This window comes from Papaver somniferum, chromosome 1 (genome assembly GCF_003573695.1).
Source record: "Papaver somniferum cultivar HN1 chromosome 1, ASM357369v1, whole genome shotgun sequence".
NCBI lineage: Eukaryota > Viridiplantae > Streptophyta > Magnoliopsida > Ranunculales > Papaveraceae > Papaver > Papaver somniferum.
Genome location: NC_039358.1, coordinates 196744286 through 196770143, shown reverse-complemented (window position 1 = coordinate 196770143; position 25858 = coordinate 196744286). Strand labels below are relative to the sequence as shown.

General features: G+C 37.5%; 2 protein-coding genes across 5 annotated transcripts; both read left to right on the top strand.

The window, feature by feature from the left end:
- The first annotated feature begins 5773 nt into the window (after positions 1-5773).
- On the top strand, positions 5774-7919 carry LOC113311126. Of its 4 annotated transcripts, none has more exons than XM_026559990.1 (2): positions 5774-5885; positions 6263-7919. In XM_026559990.1, exon 2 carries the CDS (start codon positions 6791-6793, stop codon positions 7736-7738), a length of 948 nt encoding a protein of 315 aa, XP_026415775.1. In that variant the 5' UTR covers positions 5774-5885; positions 6263-6790; the 3' UTR covers positions 7739-7919. The 4 variants fall into 4 exon arrangements, with proteins under 4 accessions (XP_026415775.1, XP_026415782.1, XP_026415767.1 ...); XM_026559997.1 differs by having other exon boundaries at positions 5794-6168; positions 6263-6919; XM_026559982.1 differs by having other exon boundaries at positions 5798-6143.
- Positions 7920-11177: 3258 nt separating this feature from the next.
- Positions 11178-13102, top strand: LOC113311119 (UPF0481 protein At3g47200-like). Its single transcript, XM_026559967.1, has 2 exons — positions 11178-11247; positions 11460-13102. Exon 2 carries the CDS (start codon positions 11466-11468, stop codon positions 12933-12935), a length of 1470 nt encoding a protein of 489 aa, XP_026415752.1. The 5' UTR covers positions 11178-11247; positions 11460-11465; the 3' UTR covers positions 12936-13102.
- Positions 13103-25858: the final 12756 nt, after the last annotated feature.

The following is a 25858-nucleotide window of genomic DNA, read 5'->3' as shown; positions in this document are numbered from 1 at the left end:
CTTTTAAAAGCTTTAATGCATATGCTGAGAAGCAGATTGGAAAGAATATTAAGATACTAAGAACTGATAGAGGAATAGAATATACAGTTGTTGATAGTTTTATGGAATAACATGGCATTCTACATCAATTAACAGCAAGATATACACCTCAACAAAATGGTGTTGCAGAAAGAAAGAATAGAACAATAATGGAGATGGCAAGAACAATAAGAAGAACAAAAGATTTACCAAAGAACTTCTGGATTTATACAGTTGATACAACAGTCTATTTACTCAATAGATGTCCAACAAATAGTCTGAATAATAAAACACCAGAAGAAGCTTGTAGAGGTGCAAGACCAAGTGTAAGACATCTGAGAGTTTTGGGGTGTATTGCTTATGCACATATGCCTAAAGAACTCAGAAAGAAATTAGATGATAAGAGTGAAAAGTGTATTCTTGTTGGTTATAGTTCAGTAACCAAAGGATACAAACTTTTTGAAAAAGCGTGGGTCTAACAACACCACCCAATATTTCGCTTAACAATCTGTATGGACTAACTCCGAAATACTTTGCTAGAGAATCAACTAGACAGTCAGACTCAATCTAGATAAAAGTATCTCAAGAAGTTATTATCTCAATCTCTCGATTTGATCTTTACTCAAGCTAAAATCAATAGCGAGTCTTTATCAAAGAGAGATAACTTGGACGGTACCAAAGACCAATGTCCAAGGATCAATCAACTACAATCAACAACCAAAAGTTGGATTAGAGAAGTTGATGATTACAAATGCACAACCTGTATTATATCTATTATATAAAATATAATGCGGAAAATAAATAACACAGACACCAGAAGTTTTGTTAACGAGGAAACCGCAAATGCAGAAAAACCCCGGGACCTAGTCCAGATTGAATACACACTATATTAAGACTCTACAGAGACTAGCCTACTCCAAGCTAACTTCAGACTGATCTATAGTTGAACCCCTACCAATCTCCCACTGATACAAGGTACAGTTGTACTCCTACGCCTTTGATCCCAGCAGGATACTGCGCACTTGATTCCCTTTGCTGATCTCACCCACAACAAAGAGTTGTTGCAACCCAAAATCACAGACTTGATAATAAACGAATCTGTCTCATACAGAAAAGTTTATCGAAAGGATAAATCTGTCTCCCACAGATAGACCCTAGGTTTTGTTCCATCTTTAGATATAAAATCAAGGTAACAGGAACCAATTGATAATACGGACTTATATTCCCGAAGAACAACCTAGATTAATCAATCACCTCTCTACAATCCTTCCTGACTACACAAGCGGATTGTCGAGGAATCACAAACAGTGAGACGAAGATGTTTGTGACTTCTTTATCTTGCCTATCGGAGAACTCTCACGATCTCAAGACAATCAATCGATTATACTCGTACGATAGAAGATTCAAGATCAGATCACACAACTACGATAAAAGTAGTATCGGTCTGGCTTCACAATCCCAATGAAGTCTTTAAGTCGTTAACTCGAGTTTAGAGAAGAAACTCAAGAGTTAATGGAGATCGACTCTAGAGAGAGAACTAGTAGCAAACGGACGTATGGGGATTAGTTTGATCGATGCTAAAAGTCTCATTTATATAGCCTTCAAATTAGGGTTTTGCCTTAGGTACCAAGAAAACTCTATTCACCGTTAGATGAAAAACTGATTTAGATTCAAGCCAATATCTCTCAACCGTTAGATCAAAAGACATAGCTTGTCACACACACTTGGGTACACATTTACTGGGTTTGAGAAAACCATGCCCAAACGAGTACACGTATGTTGGTTCAACATGATAACCCAAAAGGTCAACCATATGAGAAACTCATATTAATCATGTTCTTCTTCACCATAACTAGTTCAATTGACTCAAATGAACTAGTTAAGAGTTGTTCAATTGCTATGAGATCTTATGTAACTACACAAGACACAATTGCAACAAAGATGATTCGATTCGATTAGAATCGTCTCATGAACATTATAGCCACGGTTTGCATAAAGCATTCCTTAATAATTAATGTTTCATGTTCAGAGAACATATTTAGATCATAACCTCTTAAGCTCACAAACAAGTTCTCGGACTTAAGCTAATCGGTTGAGTTTTCCAAACTCAGCAGAAAATCTCGGGAACAGAAGTTCCGCCAGTTCGCGGACTAAACACGCAAACGAGTTAAAGGAAAATCCAGCAGAAATTCTCGGGATGAAAACTTTCGTCAGTTCGCGGAATGGGTTCGCGGACTTGGAAATCCAATTCCACAATCCTACCGATTTCTCTTGATAAACAAAGTTCGAAAACTTCGGTTCAAGGAATACATGGTTATATAATATAAACTCTCATTTCAATCATTGAAACATTCTCATAGGGAGATATTCAGTTGTGGAGAACAACAAACCTTTCTCGTCAGAGCAATTTCCAATGTGATTGAAACATTCATGACTTTCGTCACTAGGTGAAGATAAACCTGATCTAAGCGAAATGCTTTACCAACACATGATTTTGAGTAAAATATAAGCAATGAACACTCAGCTCGAAATATCAAGTGTATATGATCTAGTCTATATAGCATACGACTTTTGTCTCATAAGAAGTAGGAGAAGAATAGATAGACTTTCGAGTGATAGATAAGTTCAAGTCTTCACATACCTTTTAGTTGATGAAGTTCCACGTTTCTTTGGTGTAGATCTTCGTCATTGTTGTTGAATCACCATGAAGTCCTTGATCTCAACTACAGTTTTTCTATCCTAGTCCGAGACTTAGCTAATAGGCTAGAAATCAAGACTTTATAGTTTTGATCACTAACATTGACAAACAAGCTTGATATAGAAACGCATGCGAGGTTGACCGAGCTATGCTCTAGCACTTTTCAATCCTGTAACATGAAAAATAGTTATTAGTAGAGATGTAATTTTTGATGAAGATTCTCAGTGGAATTGGAATGATACGAACTCAACAGATAAAACTGTAAGAACAGTTTCAATAGCAGTTGAAGAATAAATAAACACTCAAGATGAAGTATAAGTAAGAACTGAAGAGGTAAGAACTGATGTAACATCACAACAAGACAATGCAAGACCAAAAATAAAATATGTCATACCAGCAATATTGAAGGATTATGTGATATCGAGGGATACTGATGATACTGATGAAGAAGAGATTAATTTTGCTTTATATGGAGATTGTGTTCATGTTGTTTATGAAGAAGCCTATAAAAATAATGGATGGGTACAAGCAATGGAAGCTGAGATAAACTCAATAGAGAAGAACAATACATGAGAGCTTACTGAACTTCCACAAGGAAAGAAAGCAATAGGAGTTAAATGGGTTTACAAGACAAAGTACAAATCATATGGTGAAGTTGATAAATTCAAAGCAAGGTTAGTTGCTAATGGATATAGACAACAACAAGGGATAGATTATTCTGAAGTCTTTGCACCAGTTGCAAGACTTGACACAGTGAGAATGATCATTTCTCTAGCTGCTCAGAAGCATTGGAAAAAATTTCAGATGGATGTGAAGAGTGCATTCTTAAATGGTGTACTAGAAGAGGAAGTATATGTTGAGCAACCAGCAGGTTATGTTATGGAGGGGAAGGAGAATCAAGTGTACAAGCTAAATAAAGCTTTGTATGGTTTAAAACAAGCTCCACGTGCTTGGTACACAAGAATAGATGCATACTTCATTGAGAAAGGTTTTACAAGATGTCCACATGAGCATACATTGTATTTGAAAGCTGATTCACTTGGAAATCATATTATAGTTTGTTTATATGAGGAGGATCTTATTTTTACTGGTAATAACTCAGAGATGATCAAGGAATTCAGGGAGGATATGGTGAAAGAATTTGAGATGACAAATCTTGGGTTAATGTCATATTTTCTAGGCATTGAAGTACAACAAATAGAAAGAGGCATCTTTATTAACCATCGAAGATATGCAAAAGGAATACTTAAGCGTTTAAAGATGGATAATTGTAATCCAATTTCGACTCCAATAGAAGAGAGATTGAAGCTAACAAAAGATGAATCAGGAGAACTAATAAATTCAACAGACTTTAAAAGTCTTGTTGGATGTCTCAGATACTTAACTGCTACAAGACCAGACATTATGTATGTTGTTGGGTTAGTTAGTAGGTTTATGGAGTTACCAAGACAATCACATTTACAAGATGCAAAAAGAATTTTAAAGTATGTCAGAGGAACAACTAGCTTTGGAATTTTTTACACAGTTTCAGAAAAACCTAAGTTAGTTGGTTATACAGATAGTGATTGGGATGGAGATACTGAAGGAAGGAAGAGTACATCAGGTTATGCATTCCATTTAGGAACATGATTCTTTTCTTGGTCATCAAAGAAGCAACAAGTTGTTGTCTTGTCTACAACAAAAGCTGAATACATAACTGTTGGCAATTGTGTCACACAAGATGTTTAACTGAGGATGATGCTGAAGTCTCTTTTCAATGAGAAGATTATACCTCCAACAATAATATGTGATAATAAGTCTTCAATCCCGTTAACAAAGAATCAGTGCTTCATGGAAGGAGTAAGCACATTGATATCAAATATCATTACATTAGAGAACTTGTCAGCAATAAAGAGATTGTTGTGGAATTTTGTGAAAGTAAAGATCAAGTGGCTGATATTTTTACCAAGTGTTTGAAGTCTAATACCTTCATCTATTTGCGTGGAAAACTTGAAATGATTAGTAAAGAATATCTTGGTTTAAGGGAGGATGTTGAAGATTAAACCAAGATATAGTTGGTGGAAGCAACTAGTGGAAGTTGATGCTGTTATGTGGAAGCAACTAACTTAAGTTGATGTGGTGTTATGAAAACAACTAGGAGGAGTTGATGTTGTCTGAGTGAAGCATTAAGTGGAAGCAACCAACAGGAGTTGAAGTCGTACTTGGAAGCAACTAGTATAGGTTGATCTGAGTTACTGAGAACGTATAGTAAACTTGAGAAACAAGTTTACCAGTTTTAGAAGTTTGATTACATATAGAGTTTAGAATATTCTAAAAGTATCTTTAATTAGAGTTTGATATATTAGGAAAGAGTCTTTGCTTAAGAGTCAAGTTTGTTAAACTATAAATAGGCTGCAAAGCCGTAAGATTTATAGATCAATAGAAGAAGATTTGTCTGAGTTAAGTTTTGTGTTCATTAAGTCTTTGATATCAGATTTTCTACAAAAGACAAATGTTTTCACCTGTCTTAACTTGGCTCTGTCCCTATTTCAAACAGGCTGTTTGTGTCGGAGTTTACTGAAATTATGTCGGAGATCCCATTTAGTTGACCACTCGCACATTGTATACGCATTACGTACACTAATTTCATTTTAGACTATATATACAAATTTTATATGAAGTGTTCGAAAAAACGCTTCTCACACAAAGTTATTTTGTTGTGTCACATAACATGCAGCTGGGATCCACCATTCCCAGTGCAGGGGTCTTTTGGTTGTTTTTTGGACTGTAATTAACCCTTCTGAATATATAGGTTGGGTGGTCAAGGTTTTTAGTTTGGTCGACAGATGGAGAAAAAACAGGTTGTTAAGCATGTTTTGGTCATAATCATAAACGTTCATTCAAATGAAGCACTATTCTGTCCATAATTCCACATTACAGAGCTAACTGAAGTTCTTCATTTCCTAGAACCAACTCATCCACAAGCATTTTCTTTTTATAAAAAGAAATACGTTGCTTTTTAATAAAAAAGATGATAAAATTATAGCGTGTAGGTCTTCGTACCAATTAGTATAAACAAAGATGTTTCAAATCAAAATTTTGCACATCCATACCTGACCTGATCAAGTTTCGAATCGTCAAGGGAGATCAGAATATAGTACAGGCTAACTCTCTTGGCTTTTCTCCCCAAGTTATTATCTCTAATCTTAATCTGATTGTGTTTTTAAGATACTAGGTGCATACCCTTGCCGCAGTGCCATTGTTAGTAGCTCTCGGGAGTTAATGATGGTTTTACGTGACTCAAAAATGTGTATTGCGCAATTTCTTTAACTTGTATTTTGTGGAACTGTTGTATCGCACCCGAGTTAGAGTTTATACCATAAAAGGCTGCTTTCTAAGAGCCGGCTTTGTCAGCTTTAATGTCTGATCCCAATGGTGACCGAGTCAGGTTGCGAAGTATATATGATTACATTGTGTGTACTGCACACTGAGCAAGAAGAGATAACAAATTCAGATGAGTCAGATTCATACTATTTCTAATTAGTTCCATCTACTATGGTTGTGTAGGTACCAATGGCAGGTAAAGACGTTTCGTTGGTAGTTGACGACTTGATAGGGAAACTTGTTGCAGTACCTACGCGTCTTTGGGGATCGCAAGTATGCATCTACAAAGTGCATGAGAAGTTGCATGCAGTAAGCAGTCCTAGTGTGTACGTACCAGCGGTTGTATCAATTGGACCGATCCACTACGGAAATGCAAAGCTAAAGGGAACAGAAGAAGTAAAGTTGTATTATATTAGCGATGTTCTAACTCAAAGGGGAAAGAAAGATACAAACTCCGCAACAGCGTTATTGCGAAAGTGTTTTGAGTCCATCAAGAAGCTTGAAAAAGAAATTAGAGAGTGCTACGCAGAACCTATCCTTCTCGAAAGCAAGGAATTTATAGAGATGATGGTGGTTGATGGTTTGTTCATCGTTGGGCTATTCCAGAATTATAGAGTTGAACCATTAAGGGATGATGATCCTTTAGCTCATAATCCATGGAAATCATAAAATCTTATTTGGGATTTGCTACTCATTGAAAATCAAATTCCTATGTTTGTTCTCGAAAGCCTATACAAATTAACAGCATCCGATGAAGAGCAATCGCTTAAAACCATTGGTTATCTTTCTTATGGTTTCTTCAAAAATTATATCAGCTTCCCAAGAGATAAAATTGTTCTCCGTAAAATGAAAGAAACAGATCTGCATGAAGGCGTCCACTATAAGCATTTACTGGATCACTTATCTAATACATTTCATCCTCTTGTGGATAACGAAGATAGCGAGGTCTGTCCACCACTGCGGCGGCTGATACATGCTTTACGCGTAACTACCAAGTTCGTAACGGAGCTATTCTTACCTAAACCAAACACGGTTCATACATCAAGATTGTACATGCCTAGTGCGATACAGTTGAATATAGCAGGAATCAAGATTGTTAAGGGTTCGACGGAAAGTAGTTTCCTTGATGTCAGCTTCAAAGATGGAGTTATGACAATACCACCTGTTATAATCTCTGGCCGCACGGAACCTCTGCTTAGAAATCTCATGGCGGCTGAGCAGTTTTCCGACCGGTATACTATTTACGTGACTTCTTATGCTTTATTCATGGATAGGCTCGTAGTCACTGCGAAAGACGTTGAGTTCCTAAGCAGTCGGGGTATCATTACAAATAATTTAGGTCGCTTTGAAGAAATCGCTGATCTCTTTGGTAGGCTTCATAGAGAGGTAGTTTTAGGAGCACCATTCTATTATCTTGGAACCTTTGATAGAGTTAACGAATATTATAACGACCGTTGGAACTTTTATAAAGCTGCTATTAAACGGAAATACTTCATTGATCCATGGGTGACTACTACAGATATGAGTTTCAGTAAACAAGAATCATATAGACGTCCACCGGTACCATGGACGGTATATCCACCAAGGAGGAAATTTCCACCAACTTATAGAGAGACTAGTGATCATTTGGAGGAGTTGTTTGATGATTTCATTTCATAGTGAAAATTCATTATACATATACATGAAAGAAAGAAACTGAAGTTTTCAAGTTCATCTATAAACTTTATGTAATGTATTCATGTTTTCTTTTGGTCATCATCTAAACCAAACTAGTCCGTAATGGGAGATGATATTTGAACCTGTTTTAATAGCACCTAATTAAATGCATGACAAAGCCTATGTGTACACAATAATAACATCAACTGCATAAGGTTTTTCCTACCTCTTGGTTTGCGGTATTTATAACTATCAGTTAGAGAGTATAAATTCCATTCCAAACACATTCAAAACAAAATTATATTAAAATTCGAATCACATTATTTAATACATAGACCAAGCTAGATCATCATAATATAAAGCCCATAGCAAACCAAGAATACAGTATTCAGAAATAGATACAGCAATAGAACGCAACTGAGCTTCTATATGCTAAGTGGAGTAAGATGATTAAATATGAGCAAGTGATCCAATATAAGCATGTCCTGAATAGCGAACAAACTGACTCGTGGATAATCGCATATCTTCTGAAAGCTCACTTTTTTGAGATCATTATCTTGTGAGGTAAAAGTATGAACGTCTTTCAACTAATCTTCATCACCATTTCCATCCACACCTACCTTTATACGATGTAATTCAAGTGAGTAACGGAATTTATAACCCACTGACTTTGTTTTATTTAAATATAGTTAATCTAACGGGTCCGTATGGCCAGCGTATTTTCAAAATCGCATCCGGAACCATCCTTATCTATTTGATTTCAAATACTTCATCCTCATCCAACTCATTAGGGAACATTCTAGACATCCGTCTAGAATAATACGATTGATCCAGGTTATATCAAAGCATATTAATTCTTTTTTTTTTATGGATAAAAGAGGAAAAGAAAGCAGTCCTCAAACTGTTAAAAATTGTTGAAATCTGGTGCTGCTGCGCAAACTGGCAATTTCCACCAGGTTTGCATCCAAACCATCCAAGTCTGAAACAACATGATTACTAGTGCGTATTCTAACAGTACACGGAAGCAATTGCCTGAGATAATAGGAATAATGTTGTTAATAGTGTTTTGGTTCCAAGACCCATCAAAATCACAGTCAGAGTTATATGTAGCTAAATTGACTGGTAGGCGATTATCTCTATTTTTGTTGTGCTCTAAGTACCACTTTCTACAACTTCCTTTCCGTCGTGATCCATAGTGAAACGAGCTCCTATCTTCTCGGCATGCATACTTCTGATAAGCTTTATTATTTGACAATAATTTGATTCAAAATTCATTCTGCATCCTAATTCCACTGCCCATATGTAAGCATCCAAGGCAGCCCTTTGTTTAACTTCACCATTGGAGCTTTGGCCGAGCTTTGCTCCTCTGGCTCCACTGCATTTCCCTGTATGGCAAATACAATTAATCCCATTCCATAAATATTTGTAGCATGTTTTTGGAATATTGCCACATTGATTTTCATAGTTAATTCAAACTTAAATGTTTATATATACAAGGATGTCAAAGCATAATATAGTATATGTTTTCTCAAGCTTAACAAGCTAAATGGTAAAAATACTGTTAAATAGTACCACATCGTCTAGGGCAACCAAGGTCCCATGCTTAATAAGTCTTGGACAATCCTAACCTTCCAAGCCGATTTTCGAGGTTAGTTAGGTTCGAGGATTCCTAACATGCTATCAGAGTCAGACCCCACTCAACGCTACTCGTGTCCATCATCGTGTGCCCGTGATTTCCGTACCACTCAGTATCCCCGTCAGTGTGCGTCCGTGGTTTCCGTACCACTCAGTATCCCCGCCAGTGTGCGTCCGTGGCTTCCGTGCCACTCCGTCAGTGTATCCCTAGTCGTTGAGGGGGGTGTTAAATAGTACCACATCGCCTAGGGCAACCCAAATCCCATGCTTAATAATCCTTGAGCAACCCTAATCTTACAAGCCGGTTTTCGAGGTTAGTTAGGCCTGAGGATTCCTAACAAATACAAGGATCCAATTTAGTTCAAAATCTAGATACAAGAGAAATATACCAATACACGAATTAACAAGTTTAATAATCTAGATACAAGAGAAATATACCAATACACGAATTAACAAGTTTAATTTCCTAGAAGAAATCTTTAAAAAAGAAATTCATAATCTTCACAAAATAACTAAATCGAAATATACCAATACACGAATTAACAAGTTTAATAATCTAGATACAAGAGAAATATACCAATACACGAATTAACAAGTTTAACTTCCTAGAAGAAATCTTTAAAAAAGAAATTCATAATCTTCACAAGATAACTAAATCAATCAAATTTCCAAACAAAGTCCTATTTCACATCCCATGATGTATATGTACAAGGACAACAAGGTATGCGAATATTGTGTCCATAGTTTCACTCTTGTAAGCTTTTCCGGCTTACTACATCAAGCTAGCTTTAAAACATGCGGGAAAACAAAACAAAGCAGAAGAAAACTATATATCCACAGTGAGAGAACAAACAAACAATGAGTAAAAGTAAATTATGTTGTAAACTATATACATATTATATTTTGGAGCCAGTTACATGATAAAGGAAACTAATTCCAAGGTTCTATCCGCCTAAACCTAGTCCCTATTGTGGAAATTATGGGGAGTTTTTCAGGAAATATGAGCTTTAATTGAGATAACTATTTGCACGCATACTTTTTTTTTTTTTTTGCCAAGCACAAAAATCCGACACAATGTTCATTTTAGATTTTGTATATAAAAAAATCCAACACAATGTAGATAATTTTTTTTGACTTGGTGGTCAAGGTTTTACTTTAGGTGAAAGATGGAGAGAAAACAGGTTGTTAAGAATGTTATGATCATCACAAAGAGTTCATTCAACTAAAGTACAAAAAGTAATAAAAAACTGTTCAATTCCACCTACCCAAACCTGGTTCTGTCCATGTTCATCTCGGAGTATACTAGGATTACTCGGAAATTTTTAGGATGAGCTCTGATTGAGATGACCACTTGCACCTTGTATACATAACTTGGACAAGTTTCCATCATTAAAATTTGTTCCCGCTAACATAAAATTCTTGCTCACCCCCTTAGTAGTCCCACCATTCTTCAAAAGGTATTTACACTTCCCAATTGGTTGTTTTTTGGACCTTCATTCAGAACGAACCTTCTATAATGCTGGGGACGTGGTCAAGGTTTAAGGTTTAGGTGAAAGATGGAAAGAAAACAGGTTGTTAAGAACGTTGTGGCATCATCATAAAAGTTCACTCAACTAGCTAACTGAAGTTCTTCACTTCTATAGACCAACGTATCCACAAGGTCATTTTCTTTATGAAAAACTAATGAAAAACTAATTATATAAAAAGAAAAAGAAATATTTTAAAATTCAAAGATGATGAGAATTATAGCTTGTAGGTCTTCCTACCTATTAGTATATATAGAGACCTTTCAAATTGTATGCTTGGACATCCATATATGATCTGATCAAGTATCAAATTGTTTTTCGAAGATCAGAAGCAATTCTTTTTCTTCTCAGGTCAACTCTCTTTTCTCCAAGTTATTATCTTTTTACTCTTATTCTACTTGTGTTTTTTTAATACTAGGTGCATGTAATCCATGCAGTGCCCTTGCATCTGCTCTTAGTTCTCAGGGGTTGATGATGGTTTTACGCGACTGAGTAAGAAGAGATAAATTCAGAATAGTCAGATTCATATTGCTACTAATTAGTTTCATCTACTGTGGTTGTAGGTACCAATGGCAGGTAACGACGTCTCGTTAGTAGTTGACGACTTGATAGCCAAACTTCCGAAGTTAAAAGCACCTACGCGCCCTTGGGGATCCCAAGTATGCATCTACAAAGTGCATGAGAAGTTGCAGGAAGTGAGCAGTCCTAGTGTATACAAACCTGCGGTTGTATCAATTGGACCGATCCACTACGGAGATGAAAATCTAAAAGAAACACAAGACTGTAAGCTGTATTATATGAGCGAGGCTCTAACTCAAAGGGGAAAGAATGATATCAACTCGACAACAGCGTTACTGCATAAGTGTGTGGAGTCTATTGAGAAGCTTGAAAAAAGAATTAGAGACTGTTACGCAGAACCTATACATCTTGAAAGCAAGGAATTGGTAGAAATGATGGTGATTGATGGTTTGTTCATCGTCGGGCTTTTCCAGCATTTCGGAGTTGAACAACCACCACCGGACGAGGATCCTTTAGCTCATAATCCATGGGGCAGACAAAATCTTACATGGGATTTGCTACTCCTTGAAAACCAGATTCCTATGTTTGTTCTCGAAAGCCTGTATAAATTAACCGCATCGGAGGAACAGCAAAATTCTAAAACCATTGGTTATCTTGCTTATGGTTTCTTCAAAAATTATATCCACTTCCCAAGAGATAAAACTGTTCTCGAGAACATGAAAGAAGCAGATAAGCATGAAGACATCCCTTATAAGCATTTACTCGATCAGTTAGCACGGACATTTCATCCTCTTACCGATAACAAAGATGCCGAGGCCCCTCCACCACTGCCACTGCTGAGACGTGCTTTACGAGTACCTTTTAAGTTTTTAGTCAAGATATTCTTACCTAAACCAAAGACGCTCCATACATCAAGAATGTACATGGCTAGTGCGACACAGTTGAACCTTGCAGGAATCAAAATCGTTAAGGGTTCTACGGAAGCTAGTTTCCTCGACATCAGCTTCAACGATGGAGTTTTGACAATTCCACCTGTTGGGATCACTGCCCGCATTGATCCTCTGCTTAGAAACCTCATTGCAAATGAACAATTCTCCGATCGATATACTGAATACGTGACTTCTTATGCTTTATTCATGGATAGGCTCATAGTCACCGAGAAAGACGTTGAGTTCCTAAGCAATCAGGGTATCGTTACAAACAATCTAGGTCGCTTCCAAGAAGTCGCTGATATGTTTAGCAGGCTTCATAGAGAGATAGTTTTGGGAACACCATTCTATTATCTTGGAACATTCGATAGAGTAAACAAACATTACAACAGCCGTTGGAACTTTTGGAAAGCGCATCTCAAACGGAAATATTTCAGTAATCCATGGGTGACTATTGCAGTAATCGTTGGAGGCATAATAGTATTTCTGTCGTCCTTAAAGACTATTATCCAGACAATTCAATTCTACCTCCCTAAGGATAAACTATCTACTGAATTTAACCCAAACATTCTCAAGTTGGGTTACTATTAATATAGTATATAATACTATAGCAGCAAGTGTGTGGTGTGCCAATAAACTTGTAATATGGAAATTACTTGTATTGAGTTGTGTTTATTTTAATAATGGCGGAGTTGTATTATTATTTCCTGCCTAAATTTATGTTTCAATTAATTAATAATGCGAAAATTATTTACTCACTGAAGAATTGCACCGCACTCTCACCGTGTGAGAGGATGGGTGGGCTTATTTATGCTCCATCCATATCCCAATGCACCGAACGTTATCATGAGTCTGTGTGATCTCCCTCGTGCATTCACGGTGCAAATTCTTCGATGGGTCTAGCAAGACTGTTAATAATATGATTTTAGGTCCCATCGGAAAATATTTCCACCAATAAGAATTATTCGTTTTTTTATACAACCAAATTTTTTGTATTTTCCCCCTATTTCTCTCTCTTTTTCATACCCATAAATATCGTATAAAACCTTATTATTAACCTAATTCCTTTTGATTGCCGCAATTTCTCTCTGCCGCCTCTCTTTCTTCCTCTTTATTCATATCAAGATTTCTTCATAATTGATTTTGATCTAATTATTGTTTGTTTTGTTTTTTTAGGTACGATTTTTGCCAAAAAAGACAAATATATTAGAGTATATGAAAAATATATTCAATATCCTGGATTCAATCTCTCTATTTTTTAATCCAAAATCAAATTCATTTTTGATTTTTTAATATCACAGATAAGAATAGATTCGCAAGACATGGATGTGCTAGAGGTTAAAGCATAAACTATACGTGATTTTAAGGTTTGTTCGTTTCCTATTTATTTTGGTTTGGAGTTTCTTATTTGCTACTTATTGCAACGTTATTGGGTTTTGTAGGCGACGGTTTTGCAATTACTAACTAACAAAGACTATGGTTGTTCGTTTTCTTTGCTTTATTTTGATTTTGCTTTATTAGTTTCTCTTACTTGATCTTGTACTTTTTTTGATGATCTTATTTTATTTATTTTTTATTTATGTCCTTGTAGTCGCAGGAATCATACAACCACACCCTTAGTAAAATCTATAGAACAATCTAAATAATCATCATAAGAACTTTCATTAAAATCTTCAATTCAGATACAAAGTTATGAGAAAAGCTTAACTTGGGAAGCAAATAATATTTCTCTCTCCTAAATATCTTGTCTATCTTTCCCCAATACAAGGTCGCTCGGCTCCTTATATAGGAGTTTACATAGTGGAGGACAGCTAATAAAGCCCCTAATTTCGGATCTGACGTGCGTCAATGTCGCGCAGACTTTATCATTGACGCACGGTTTCTTTATTACCGCACGACTCTTCACACTTTACTTGTGATTTAGGTGACGTCATCTGATGCGTCATTCTAGATATGATATACGCGGTTATGTTCGCTTTCCACCCATGGAGTTATCTCGCATACATAATAGGTGTGCGATATTTTGTACCTACATTTTGCCTCTTCTCATATCGTTCTTCTGTTATAGAGAGCGGAAGGAGAATCTATTTTTTTCTATTATGCCGCACCAGTTCATCTCTTCGTATTCTCTTCAGCCGATAACCTTCCGTAATTTAAGTTTAACCGTCTACACGTATTGACTTTTCCCCTTTTAACCGGCACGTCTCGAGTTAACCGGTTGCCTCTCTTCTCTAGTTAACGGCGGGAGTGAGGAGAGATAATTGTTTCTTTCCTTTATTTGATCTCCATCTTCTCTGTAAATTTTCATCTTCGTTTTCATCTTCATCTTCCCGAAGTCTTCCTTCTTAAAGATTGTCCTTCTATGATTTTATAGATTCTCGTTCAAGGGTCGTGTACTCTGCTAACACTGCTATTTTGTTTTTCTTTCTTTTAAATGTTCGACTGTCATTGTTGATCTGTCATTGTTCTTCTCATTCCTATACCGATTATTGCATCAAAAGTTCCTCCTCCACTGGTAGTCTTCGTGTTACAGTTGCAAACCCTAGATCTGTTTTGGGTTCTAAAAATGATGAAGCTCTCAAGAGGAAGCCTTCACATGAAAAGGTAGTAAGAAATATCTTCTTTTCTTTTAAACAATATTGTTGCCTCTGTTTCCAATCTGCATTGTTCTGCCAAGGATACCGAGTGCGAGATTGTTCGCGAGAAGAAGAAAGTTAATAGGGTTCGCAAAGCTCCCACAGTCAACACTTCTCTTTCCATTCCTGACCTCGACTATCAACCACATTCTCAACAGCGGGTTCCTTTTGATGATGTTGTTAGTATCCCTGCGAGAGATGTCATCGCTCAAGCAGACGCGAATATTTCCGCACTTTTGATAGATGCTAACCCTTCTGATGATGTTGTTGCCTCAGTTCCTTTGGTTGTGTCCACTCTTCCAAAGAAAACTCTCGCTCTCAAGGAAGCTACCTTGGTTTACGATGCTACTACCTTTTCTTATGAGAATGTATCCGCACCAGTGGTGGATAAGTCTATTTTCTACTTTTGTGCATGTTCCTTTGTCAGCGAATATTCTTGCATCCACGAAGAATATTACCATTCTCGTTTTAAAGGATATTGCCTCTTTTGCATCTGCTCCTTCTTCTTCTAAGGTTATTTCTCCCACTTTGGAGGTTGCCTCTGCTGATAAGGAGGTCTTGGAGTAAAATATGTTACTCACGCTTTGTCAGATATCATCAGCGCTACTCACTTATCTATTAATGATCCTGTCAAGCTTCACATTTGTGATGCTTTATCCAAGCTGTTATGCGATTCCCCACCAAACATACCAACTAGGAATGAGATCTTCTCGCAGCTTGATCCAAGCGTCCATCTTTCTCTCGACCTCTTGGTATATACTCTTTTGCTTAGGAATTTCTATTCGTTCTACTTTATCATATTTTCACTCTTGTCTTTATTTATTTTTTAGGAATCTCGTCGCCGCATAGTCCAAACTGAAGGATTTTCTGAATCTTCCAATACCATTATGGAACTTTCTCACCAGAACACCAAATTAAAGGAGGGTCTTGGAGAATTAGAACGTGAACTCCAAACTGCAACCCTTGATTGCGAAAATCTTCGCAACAAGAATCAAGAACTTAGAGGTATGTTTACCTCTATCTTGTCAATTACTTATGATGAGCTTGTACTTTGTGTGTTTATCCCTTCTTTGTCTACCTTATCAATTGTTTAAGAGATGCTTGTATTCATATCTTGAGTATCTTCGTGTGTTTGTTAACACTTAAATCAGACGCATGTTATGGAGAGATTTAATTATCAATATGCTGTTGAGGATGCTCGTGCGAACAATGAGAAATTGCATAATAAAATAGATCAATTAGTTAATAATCATTCGTATTCGCTTGATCAAATTGAGAATCCAAAAAATAAGAACCTTTGCTTATCTAATCAGAATGAATTTCTGGACTCCCAAGTATCCTATCTCTATGGAATGTTGTATAGTTGCTGATTTAAGATATCAAACATTATCAGATGAGAATCAGGTTTTGGCCGCAGAGATGCGGTCTTATTTGAAGAAAGAGGCGATGTTTTCGCGTCAATATCTTATTCTCCAGAAGGTTTGTGACGATCAAGAAGAATCCCTTCGCATGCTAAAAAATCAGCATGATGAGCATACGAAGAAATTAACTTTGGAGAAGGAGAAGATTATTCAGCGCAAGATAAATTTAGATGTGAAGATGAATGTACTTCGAGAAGAATATACACAACTAAAGGGGTATCACGATATTGTTGCGAAGGAAAAGTCTTCTCTTTCTCAAGATGAAAAAAAAATTCTCTCTCGTCTTCAAGGTTTGATCGGTGATGATTTTGATACGGTTATGGAAAATATGAAAATTAGTGGTCTCGCCCTAACTCAATACCTCATCTCCCAAAGGGAAGGTATCCACATTAAGTTGTCTGCCTCAGTTTACTTGCACTTTCTAATTCTTCCCATCTTGTGTCTGCGAAAGTTTCGCTCCGATAATAATTAGATGTCTCCTTTTTTGCAGAATCTGAAAGAATGCACCAGTCTACCATCTCCAAATTGAGGTCTGATCTGACTAAGGCCAACAAAGAGTGCGGGAAACTTTTAGTCTTACTCGCCTCTTCCCGAGATAGAGCGAATATGAGATGTTCGTATCTTGAAAATTTCATGGCAGTTTCCATAGAGAACACCAAGAAGGGTGTTGCGCGAGAAGCTCATATTAAGGCCCAGATTCTCGCAAACCGAGGTTACCTCGATAATTAAATTCCTCCAGTAGATGTGAAACCTCTTGATGTGGATGCAGATGAGGAACTTCCTGAGCCTGATAGCGATTACTACTATGTGAGCGATGATGATGAAAGTGGAGAGAAAAAAGGCGAAGAAACTCTTCATGGGAAAGGTCATCTTGAAGAGGATGGGTTTGGTGTCGATCTCCCTAAAGGCCCAAGTTCTGATGTTGATCCCAATTCTGAGGTTGTTGCTGAAGCGAACATCTCTCTAAATGATGCTTAGCTTTTTTCTTTCTTCACTTTCTTGTGCGTCTGGATGTATTTTAACTTTGGATATTTCTTCTTGACTATGTAGTGTATCTTTTTATCTCTGTTACTTTTATGCAAGATTGTCTTGAACAAGGAGAATAATACCTTCTTTTTGTTATTCCCATACTTGCCTCTTATTATTCTCCTTGTGAGAGAGACCCTTTTCCTTTCGTTTTGTTGTAATACTCGTATGTCAGTTGCTATTTATTTATTTCCTGCAAAACAATATTAGTTTCGATTTTATTTTTCTCATGAGGTCTTACTGAGACTCCCTATGTAAAGGTATTATTTTGCCTAATATATTATTTTACTATGGTGCGGCGAAATCGCAGGCGGTCTTTACATTTTCATGTAATGACCCATTGATCTCGCCTTATCATCTTCTTGTACTATTGCCTATTCAGGATGTATTAACGTGCAAATACGACAAGTCTTATTACCCCCATGAGTAAAAACACTCATGATATATGCGTATTTTGACACAGTTCAGCTCCCTAATGGAGGTTGTCGTCCTTATATTCCCCCTGACTGCCCCTTCAATGAAGCTTACCCCTACCTGGTTGGGGTGGGCTCTTCCCATCCAGTGATGTAACAGTTGTTTTCGCGGCCTCTTATCCCTCCCGCCGATATGGCTTGTGGTTACAATATCGCACCCTAAATGGGGTTTCTTGAGGACCGAGTGCATCATAGTCAAGACTTGTCAAGAGCGCCAGGTACGCTCCAGACGCCCCAGACACTCTTGACTCAACTGTGTACCTTGGCGTCCTGATCGAGTTTCTGCACTCCTTAGGAGAACCTTATCACCTTAATCTTTCGACTGAGGCGCCTCTCCTGGATGGGCTTTTGTTTCACCCCAAATCTCCATGACTCAGGTTTCAGGGTTGGTGTAGCTTTCCCCCGAGTCATGCTAACTAGGTTTTCCCCAATTATGACGTGCGTTAGGTCTTATCATTGACTCTTGTTGTATATGCGAACTAGGGTGCACGCCACAATTGAATGCCTAGCCTCCCTAATTAGAGTCGTTACTTCTATTGCCTTCTATTGAGGTCTTATTATAAGGTCTTATTTTTGCCTTTTTCTTGATGTATTTATCATGTATAAAGAAGAGAAACCTTTAATTTTATTTATGTGCTTTATCAGTACATCTTCGCTGAGTTGTGAAAAAAAATTTCGCATCTTCTAATGCATGTGTTGCATTTGAGTCGCATGTAATTGTCTTCTTCATATATGCGGTTACTACCGCATGACTTACGGGTAGTATTTCTTCAAATATAATCTGTTACATGGATGTTCAAGCTTGCGACCTGTGCTCTTCCCCTCATGATCCATCATCTCATACGCTCCATTTTCGACTATCCTCTTTATTATGTATGGTTCATCCCATCTTTTTTCCAGTTTTCCATCCCCTCCTTTCTGATATGATGCGCTTGTTATATTCTCTAGCTAGTTTCTTGTGGTAATTCTCCATATGTTGCAGAGCAATTTCTCTACTTTCTTCTAAATCATCAAGCTTTGTTAAGATCAGATCTGTGTTTAAATTATTTTCCCATGCTTCTTTTTTCGTTGTAGGTATGATGACTTCAGTTGGTAGCACCGCTTCCACTCCATATGTTAAACAGAAGGGAGATATTCATGTCGCTTCTCTCCGCGTTGTTCTGTATGCCCATACTGCTTTATGAACTTGTTCGCACCAGCCTTTATTGTGCCCTTCAAGTGTTTTCTTCAGTATATCTGCAATTGTTTTGTTAGTTGCCTCAGCCTGCCCATTACTTTGCGGATAAAAAAGAGTTGATTTTCCGCTTTGTATCTTGAACGCGTTAAGCAACATTTCTATGTTTTCGCCCTCAAATTGCTTTCCATTATCAGAGACTAATTGTAAGGGGATCCCAAATATGCAAATAATGTTTTCAAATATGAAAGTGAAGACATATCGATGTCGAATATGTTTTCCTGCTTTCACCTCTTCCCATTTTGTAAAGTAGTCTGTTGCAACTATTAGATATCTCCTCTGTCCTGTTCCTGGTATGAATGGACCTACAATGTCTAGTCCCCATTTCGAAAATGGCCATACACTTGTTGTTGAGCTTAGCTCCGCTCCAGGTGAATGAATCTTTTTTCCATGATGCTGGCATTCTTCGCATCTTCTTGATACTTCTTTCGCGTCCTCATGCATGTAGGGCCAGTAATACCCTTGTATCTTTGCTATGTAAGCTAAATACCTTCCTCCACTATGGTTCCCTGCGTCTCCATAATGTAATTCCTTTAGGATTTCCATTCCCTTTTTCCGCGTTAAACATCTAAGTGATAGTCCAAGGAAGGATTTTCGATAGAGCATGCCTTCTCTCAGCTCATAATTTGTTACTCGACTTTTTAACTTATGCGTCTCCAATCTATTCCTTGGGACTTCTCCTTTTTCCAAATATAGATGAAGTTGTGTTCTCCAATTTGCGTCTTTATTCGCACGTTCTTCTACCTCTTCATCTACCATCATTACGTCTGCGTTATCTTTTCCTTCTTTTTTGATTGATGGTGAAAAGAGCGTATGTATCTTTATATACCTTGCGGTTGGATCTGTTAACATAGAAGAAATGAATTCTGGGGCATCTGCAAATCGGTTATCTATCCTGCCTATGTGTCTCCAACTTATGCTTGGAATTTTTGCTCACAGTTTTTCAACGAGTTTCTTGTACTTCTATAGAGATGGTTCATGTGTATTATACACTCCTTCTATTTGACGTATTACCAATTGTGAATCACTTGTTATTCTAGCGTCTTTTATCTTCATTTCAATTGCTAGTTGTAATGCATGTACCATTACTTCATATTCGGTTTCATTATTGGTGGATACGAACTCCAACCTAAATGAGTAAGCCATTCTTGCTCCTTTTGGTGAAATGAATACTATTCCAATTTTGTTTCCTTCTTCATTTGATTATCCATCCACTAGTATCTCCCATCTATTTGAGTTACGATCTGTGAGCAAGTCTTTAGGATTTCCTTGTTCTTCCTCTATGTCCATCATCTCTTCTACGTGTTCATCTTCTTCTAATGGAAATTTTGCCATGAAATCTGCGATAACTTATGATTTTGGTGAAGATAAAGTTTCATACTTGATCCCAAAGTGGCTTACTTGTGCATTCCATCTTTTTATTCTTCCTGATCTTTTCGAATTATTCATTACTGATTCAACTGGCACTTTTGTCAAAACTTTAATCTTGTGGGCTTGAAAGTAAATTTAGAGCTTTTGAGTTGCATAAACTAATGCAAGGATAAGCTTTTCAATCTTTGAGTAATTCTTCTCTGCGGCATTATATGTTTTGCTTATGTAATATATTGGATTTTCAATTCTCTGATCCAAGCGAAGCAATACAACACTTAATGTGTGTGTTGTTGACGCTAGGTATATTAATAACTCTTCTCCTCGTTCTGTTTTCTGCAAAATATATAAATTCATTAAATAGTTGATGATACTTTGTAGTTCTTTCTCACACTCCTCCATCCATTCTAATTTGGTCCCTTCTTTAAGATGTTGGAAAAGTATTTGCACTTATTAGATGAGCGCGAATGAACCGCTCTAATGAGGCTAGTAGACCGTTTAACTTTTGTACGTCTTTTACAGTTGCAGGAGATAGCATATCACGGACCGCTTGCACCTTTTATGGATCCACTTCTATTCCTTGCTTTGATACAATATAACCTAAGAATTTTCCCGATGCTACTCCGAAAATACATTTCGCTGGATTTATCTTCATCTTATATTGCTGCATCTGTGCAAATATCTCTCTCAAGTTTTCAACATGGTCTTTCGCCTTTTTTCTTTTCACGAGCATGTCGTCTACATAAACTTCTAATGTCGTATGTACCTATTTCGCGAACAACTTTTCTACCATTCTTTGATATGTCGCACCTACATTTTTTAAACCAAAGTGCATTCGAGTATAACAATATAACCCTTTTGGTGCGAAGAAAGACGTGTGTTCTTGATATTCTTCCGCCAATGGTATCTGATTGTACCCTGAATATCCATCCATTAATGATAATCTTTCGTTTCTTGATGCTGTCTCCACCATTTGTGGTATATATGGGAGTGGAAAGCTGTCTTTTGGGCACGCTTTATTCAGGTCACTGAAGTCAATGCAGATTCGTATTCCTTTATTTTTTTCTTTGGCACTACCACCATGTTTGCTATCCATTCTGGGTACTTTGTTGGTCTGATTATTCCCACATCCAACATTTTATGCAACTCCGCTTCTATTTGAGGATGATACGTTGTTGCTAATAAAGCCCCTAATTTCAGATCTGACGTGTGTCAATGTCGCGCAGACTTTATCATTGACGCACGTTTTCTTTATTACCGCACGACTCTTCACATTTTACTCGTGATTTAGGTGACGTCATCTGATGCGTCATTCTAGATATGATATACGCTCTTATGTTCGCTTGCCACCCATGGAGTTATCTCGCATACATAATAGGTGTGCGGTATTTTGTACCGACACTCATTGTGTTTTAATTTTATAGGTGAGCCAAAAACTTGGTAGGCTCAGAAAACCCACAATAAAATACTACAAGTTGATGAGTGCCAAATAATGTATATATTTATCCCTTTTTGTTGGCATTTAACTCATCTTTTGTGCATTAATTCTACATTTTATCCCATATTCTGTATTTTCATTGTTTTCAAGAATAAATATTTTTATTAATTAATTTTGCATTTTTAGGTTGTAAATAAAGTTTGGATGAATTGCGGAACGAAAAGAGCAGAAAAGTAGTGAAAAGCCGGGAGGAATTACACAAGGAAGCCGCGAAGAATGGTGCGCATAAGCCCAAAAGACTAGAAATGGGCTCAAGAAGGAAGAATTGCTCTTAAAGAAGATATGGGCTTGGCATACCCAAGGCCCAAAACCCTTACCCAAACCCATTTTCTATAACCAAAACCGCCTCCATTCTCAGCCGTCAGATTGGATCCAACTCATCATCCTACGGTCGCTCATTCATAGAGCATCAAAATCTGAAGTCTCTGCCAAACACCACAGCGCCTAAATTCCAAGCCTTCAGATTAGATTGTAGTTGAATCCAACGATCGCTTCTAGGCCTGTGCATCAAAACTAGATACTCCCGATCTACACTACAGTACCTAACATCATCTAACACCGTTGACTTCGTTGTGTTTCAAAATCCAACGGTTGCATCGATTCATCTCTATCTCACCGTTAGATCTACCAACCATTTTTGCATCCGCAGCTCAGAGTCACAGAACATCAAAATTTGATGAAGCCGCTCAACACCCGAGTACCCAATACCTATACCCTAACCCAAACACACCCTAACCCTAAAACTATCGGCTTCTCCTTCTTCTCCCCCTTTCTTCTCCTCTGCAACTCCACGACCACCACCTGCTCCGCCACCAACTCCTTCTCAACCACCACAACCACCACCATCTTCTCAAATCATCATACACACTCGACCCATCACCTATATCACGTTCTAATCTCTCTATACAACTAATTTCGCCTATTCTCTCACCTCTGAACCCTAGGAGTGAGTTGGTGAAATTAGTTGATTATAGATCAATGGAGGCGTGGGAAGCATCAGAAGACCGTAAGGAAGCATGGGTGAGAGCTATCAAGAGTTTGCAGTGATTAGGTAAACCTAATTTCTATTTCTTATAAACCCTAATTTCATAATTTGGGGATAATTGGGGGAACATGATTGTACGTCTAATTGAAGCATGGGTTGGTTGATTGGGTTGTTATCAGAAGGTTAGGTGAACCAATTTTGGGTTTAATTGTATTTTTTTTACAAACCCTAATTTTGCTGTTAATTGGGGATTTTTTGGGATTTCCATTGTATAAATAGGGGACTGTGGGTGTGAAATTGGCTTATGCTGGAATAGCCAGTGTCCAGAACTTTGATGTTCTGCATATATTCATGTTCTGTTTTGTGTAATGTTCCCTGTTGTTAATGTGATGTTCCCTGTTTTTGTGTTGTAATGTTCCCTGTTTTAATATCCTGTTGTTGTTGTTGTTAATGTGATGTTTTTGTGTTGTTCCTGTTAATCATGTGTTGTTCCATCTGTTCTCTCATGTTCTCATTAGCTGAGGCTCAGATGAAGCTTTAGTGGACTGTTAGGTAGTGGAATGTTAGGTTAGAAGCCTTAGTGCACTGATTTGATTGAGCAATGGGAGAATTCAGTGCTCACTAGTGCTTGTGATTGATTGTACTGTCAAAAGACAGTCAATACTAGGAGCACATCAGTTGAGCAAGCTGTTTATCTTGCTATTCCCTTTTTGTATGCTTAGGATCTTAAGTTGGCCTTAACTGTCACTTAGTTCCATTAAGGATTCAACCTAGAACTATACTATCTGGCTAGGTCACAGGGTGGATTCATAACCCAGTTGTGTTGTTTCTCTGTTCTGTTATTCTTATTGCTCACTGCCATTGCCCTTGGCTTAGGCCTTGGTTTATTAAACTGCCATTTCCTTTGCTTTTCTTCACTATCAACTCCACTGCCACATTTGCTCTTTCTTCTCTTTTGTTTCTCCTGTTTCTTTTACTTATTCTTTTGTTTCTTGTTCTGCATTCATGCCTAGTGCTGCTGCTGCCTGTTTTCTCTCTTGTCTTTTACTTCTCACTGCTCTTTCTTCTTCTCCTTAATTCCTCCCACTCTACTGCTTCTGCTCTGCTGCTGCAACTGAGCTTGGCTCAGCTAAAGACCACAGTTCAGGTTAAGACCTAAAGCCTAGCTAATCTAAAGGCCCAGCCAACTGAGCCCAAGGCTCAGTTCACTCCAAAAAGCTAAGGCCCAGTTCACTGTTACCAAGCCCAGTTCACATCAAAAGACATTGAGCCCAATTCACAGTCACTGTTAGCCCAAGGCCCAGTGCAATTCAAAAGACCAAAAGCCCAAACTGCTTCACAGTTAATCAAAGCCCATGTTGCTCTTATTGTGAAAGCAAAAGCTTCAAAGTTATTCAAAGCCCATTGATATTCAAGACCCTTTGGTACTCAAAGCCCATTAGCAATTTAGAAACCCAAAATAGTTAGAAACTACAAAACACACCCAGTCTCTGTGGATCGACCCGTACTTGCACGAGCTACAACCGACGACCGTGCACTTGCGGTATTACTGTAGGCCCGTTTTTATTACGCTTAATTTTCACGCTTTCCGGGTCCACCAAGTTTTTGGCGCCGCTGCCGGGGATTGGTGTTGTGTTTCTCTGTAGTTTTATTAGCTATTTTTGCATTTCACTGCATAGCATTTGCATCTGCATCTGCTTCACTTCATTTGCTGTTGGACCTGCTGTTCTGAACCTGTTTTTCCTCTGCTGGGACGCCACCAAGGAAAAGAACCAAAGCAACTGGGCTGTGCTTAAAAGGTAACCCATTTAAGAGAACCCGAATTGTGGGCTTCCAATTTTTAATTGTGGGCTTGTAATATTAAAGCCAATTTTTGGGCTTCTTTATTTTCTGTTGGGTTTGTAATAATTTATTTGTGGGCTTGTTTGTTTAATTTTGGGCTTGTATTTAATTTTTGTGAGCTTGTTTAATTTGGACTTGTATTTTGTATTCTGGGTTTTTAAACCCAGCTGAGCTTGTAACCGATCACGCTAGGTTAACTCGTTAGTGGGCCGAGTACCCAAATTCTAGGCCGAGATTTTGGACTCAGTTTCACCAAACGTTTTCAAACCAGCTGAGCCAAGCAAACACAAAACCAACAGTGGGCTTGCTCCCATTCAAAAACCAAATTTTATTTCTTTTTTTTCTTAAAAAAAAAAAAAAAAAAAATTATTTTGCTCCCATTCAAAAACCAAATTTTACTTGCTCCCATTTTAACAACCAAATTTTTTTTCTTTACCCATTAAAACCAAACTTGCTCCCAAAATTTTAAAAAAACCAAAAAAATGTCTCCCACCAAAACCAAATTTTTCCCAAAAATCCAAACCCATTAAAAACCAAATTTGGCTTTGTAACATAGTTACTTAGCTTTTGAGCCAATCATGTCTGGATTTTGGTCTGCTGGGGATGGAAAAAACTCTTAGAGAACTTGCTTATGGGCATTCACGTTATGAACCTTCCACGGACCATGATGTCAATAGTCATAGGAATTATTATGGACATTTTCAAAGTCCCGAGCCGCAATACATGAACCCTAATGACTATTCACATGCATCATTCATCGCAACGTGAAAATGAACATTTGCTAGTGCCTCACTCACACAATCATCACTGGATCAAATAGAAGCTCGAATCACAGCTTTAGAAATGCAATCACATGAGGAATCTGTCACATCTAATTTTCTTAGGCAACCTGAAATCTATGCATGTCCCGCATGTGGTAGTTTAGACCACCCTGTTGAGAATTGTCATATTTTGCATAATTTTAGGCAATCTAGAGAAAATCCAAGGTATGAAATGCCCATAAATTGTGAGAATGGTAGTCATTGGGACCA